This window comes from Propithecus coquereli, unplaced genomic scaffold, assembly GCF_000956105.1.
Source record: "Propithecus coquereli isolate 6110/MARCELLA unplaced genomic scaffold, Pcoq_1.0 Scaffold81, whole genome shotgun sequence".
In the NCBI taxonomy this organism is placed as follows: Eukaryota; Metazoa; Chordata; class Mammalia; order Primates; family Indriidae; genus Propithecus; species Propithecus coquereli.
This window is the reverse complement of record NW_012154285.1, coordinates 6734513-6736484: the sequence shown is the minus strand read 5'-3', so window position 1 is coordinate 6736484 and position 1972 is coordinate 6734513. Positions and strand designations below refer to the sequence as shown.

Here is a 1972-nt window from a genome sequence, read left to right as displayed (position 1 = left end):
GTTTGTTCATATCTCATCTTCCTCCTAGAGTAGGGGCTTTGGCTCATACATCTTTGTATTCTCCAACATCTAGCAGTGTGCCTTGCTCATGATAGATGTTCAGTAGGTATTCAATTTTTAAAAATCAATTTAGGTGATAATAATAGCATTCATTTATTAGACAATAAGAGTAATAACTCTCCATTTATTGAGTGCCTGTGCCAGGGACTTGGCTAAGGGCTCTACTTGAGTTATTTTGTCTCATTTTCACAACCACCTGTGAGACATAGGTACTGTTCCCCCGTATTAGAAAGAGATGGTAAATACTCAGTACTGGAGCCAGGTTCTGAATCCAGGCATTCTCCCACATTGCTGTGCAGCTGAGCTACATGTCGAAGACAGAGACGTCTCAGTGCATTTGTTTTTTCGTAAGGGTTTGGGTAAGCTCTATAAGTGAATTTTATTGTTTTGACACTGCTCCAAAGAAGTCAGCACCCTGTTGGGGGTCGTAGGAGTTGTTTTCACAGAGCCACCGTGTTCGTCTGCAGGAGAGCGACTCACGGTCGTGGAGGTGCAGTGTGAACGGCTGCGGATGCTCTACCGGGACTGTGCTCGGCCCCCGCCGCCTCCCCTGCAGGCCGACCGGAGACAGGTGAGCCTGCTGCAGTGCTTCGCACCTCCTGCCTGGTCACGATACCTGTCCTTGCGGAATGCCAGCAGAGCAGCAAGTTAATGACATTTAGGAAGAGTGTTTGCAAAGCCATTTGGCGGTGCACTTTCTGCAGTGACATGCTGTCATCTTCGAATGTCAGAGTAAATTGAGCTGACATTCTGGATATTGAAAAATTACAGCAGGGGAACAGAACCTACTAATTTATAAATAATTTCTATGTGTTGTCAATAACAGAAAAAGAAAGCTTTTTAAAATCTTTAGATCTCTAGTCCATTTATAGTACATACTGTCTAGGTAGAGAGAGGATGAGAGTAAAAATAAAAGTGGCAAAATGTGAAAAATTGCTACATCTGTGAATGGTCTTAGCCATTATTAACAATAGCCAAGAAATGGTAACAGCCCAAATGTCCACCAACTGATGAATGAATACACAAAATACAGTGTAGCCATCCAATGGAATATTATTAATATTTGGCCATAAAGAGCAATGAAGCAGCCACGCATGGTTGCTCACACCTGTAATTCCAGCACTTTGGTAGGCTGAGGTGGAAGGGTTGGAGTTTGAGTCCAGCCTGGGAAACACAGTAAGACCCCATCTCTTAAAAAAAATCAGAAAAATTAACCAAGCGTGGTATCACAGACATGTGGTCCTAGCTGCTTGGGAGGCTGAGACAGGAGGACCATTACAGCCCAGTTCCAGGTTGCAGTGAGCTATGATCAGGCCACTGCATTCCAGCCTGGGTGACTGAGCAAGACCCTATCTCTAAAAATGAATAAATAAATTAATAATAAAAAGAATTAAGTGCTGATACATGCCACAGCATGGATGGACCATGAAATTATGTTAAGTGAAAGAAGCCAGGCACAAAAGACCACATGTTGTATGATTCTATTCATACGAAATGTCTAGTGCAGGTAAATCTACAGACACAAAATAGATTAGTGGTTGCCAGGGGCTGGAGGCAGAGGAGAGTTGAGGGAAGAGAGGGATGGGGATTGGCCACTAACAGGTACAGGGTTTCTTTTAGTGGGGACAAAATTGTTCTGAAGTTAGATCGTGGTGATGGTTGAAATACTCTTGACTATATTAAAAACTATTGGCATATATATTTTAAATGAGTAAATTATATGTTATGGGAATTACATTTCAACAAAAATTGGTGCATCTAGGTAAGAGTATACAAGACTTGTATTCTTTTTTTTTTTTCTTTTTTGAGACAGAGTCTCACTCTGTTGCTTGGGCTAGAGTGCCGTGGCTTCAGCCTAGCTCACAGCAACCTCAAACTCCTGGGCTCAAGCAATCCTACTGCCTCAGCCTCC

At 42.6% G+C, this 1972-nt stretch overlaps 1 protein-coding gene across 1 annotated transcript in view; it reads left to right on the top strand.

The window, feature by feature from the left end:
• The window catches only part of HECTD4 (HECT domain containing E3 ubiquitin protein ligase 4), a 197294-nt gene that overhangs the window by 148938 nt on the left and 46384 nt on the right, over positions 1-1972 (top strand). The window contains 1 exon segment of the mRNA XM_012663419.1: positions 528-631. Coding sequence (XP_012518873.1) covers positions 528-631 — 104 coding nt within the window.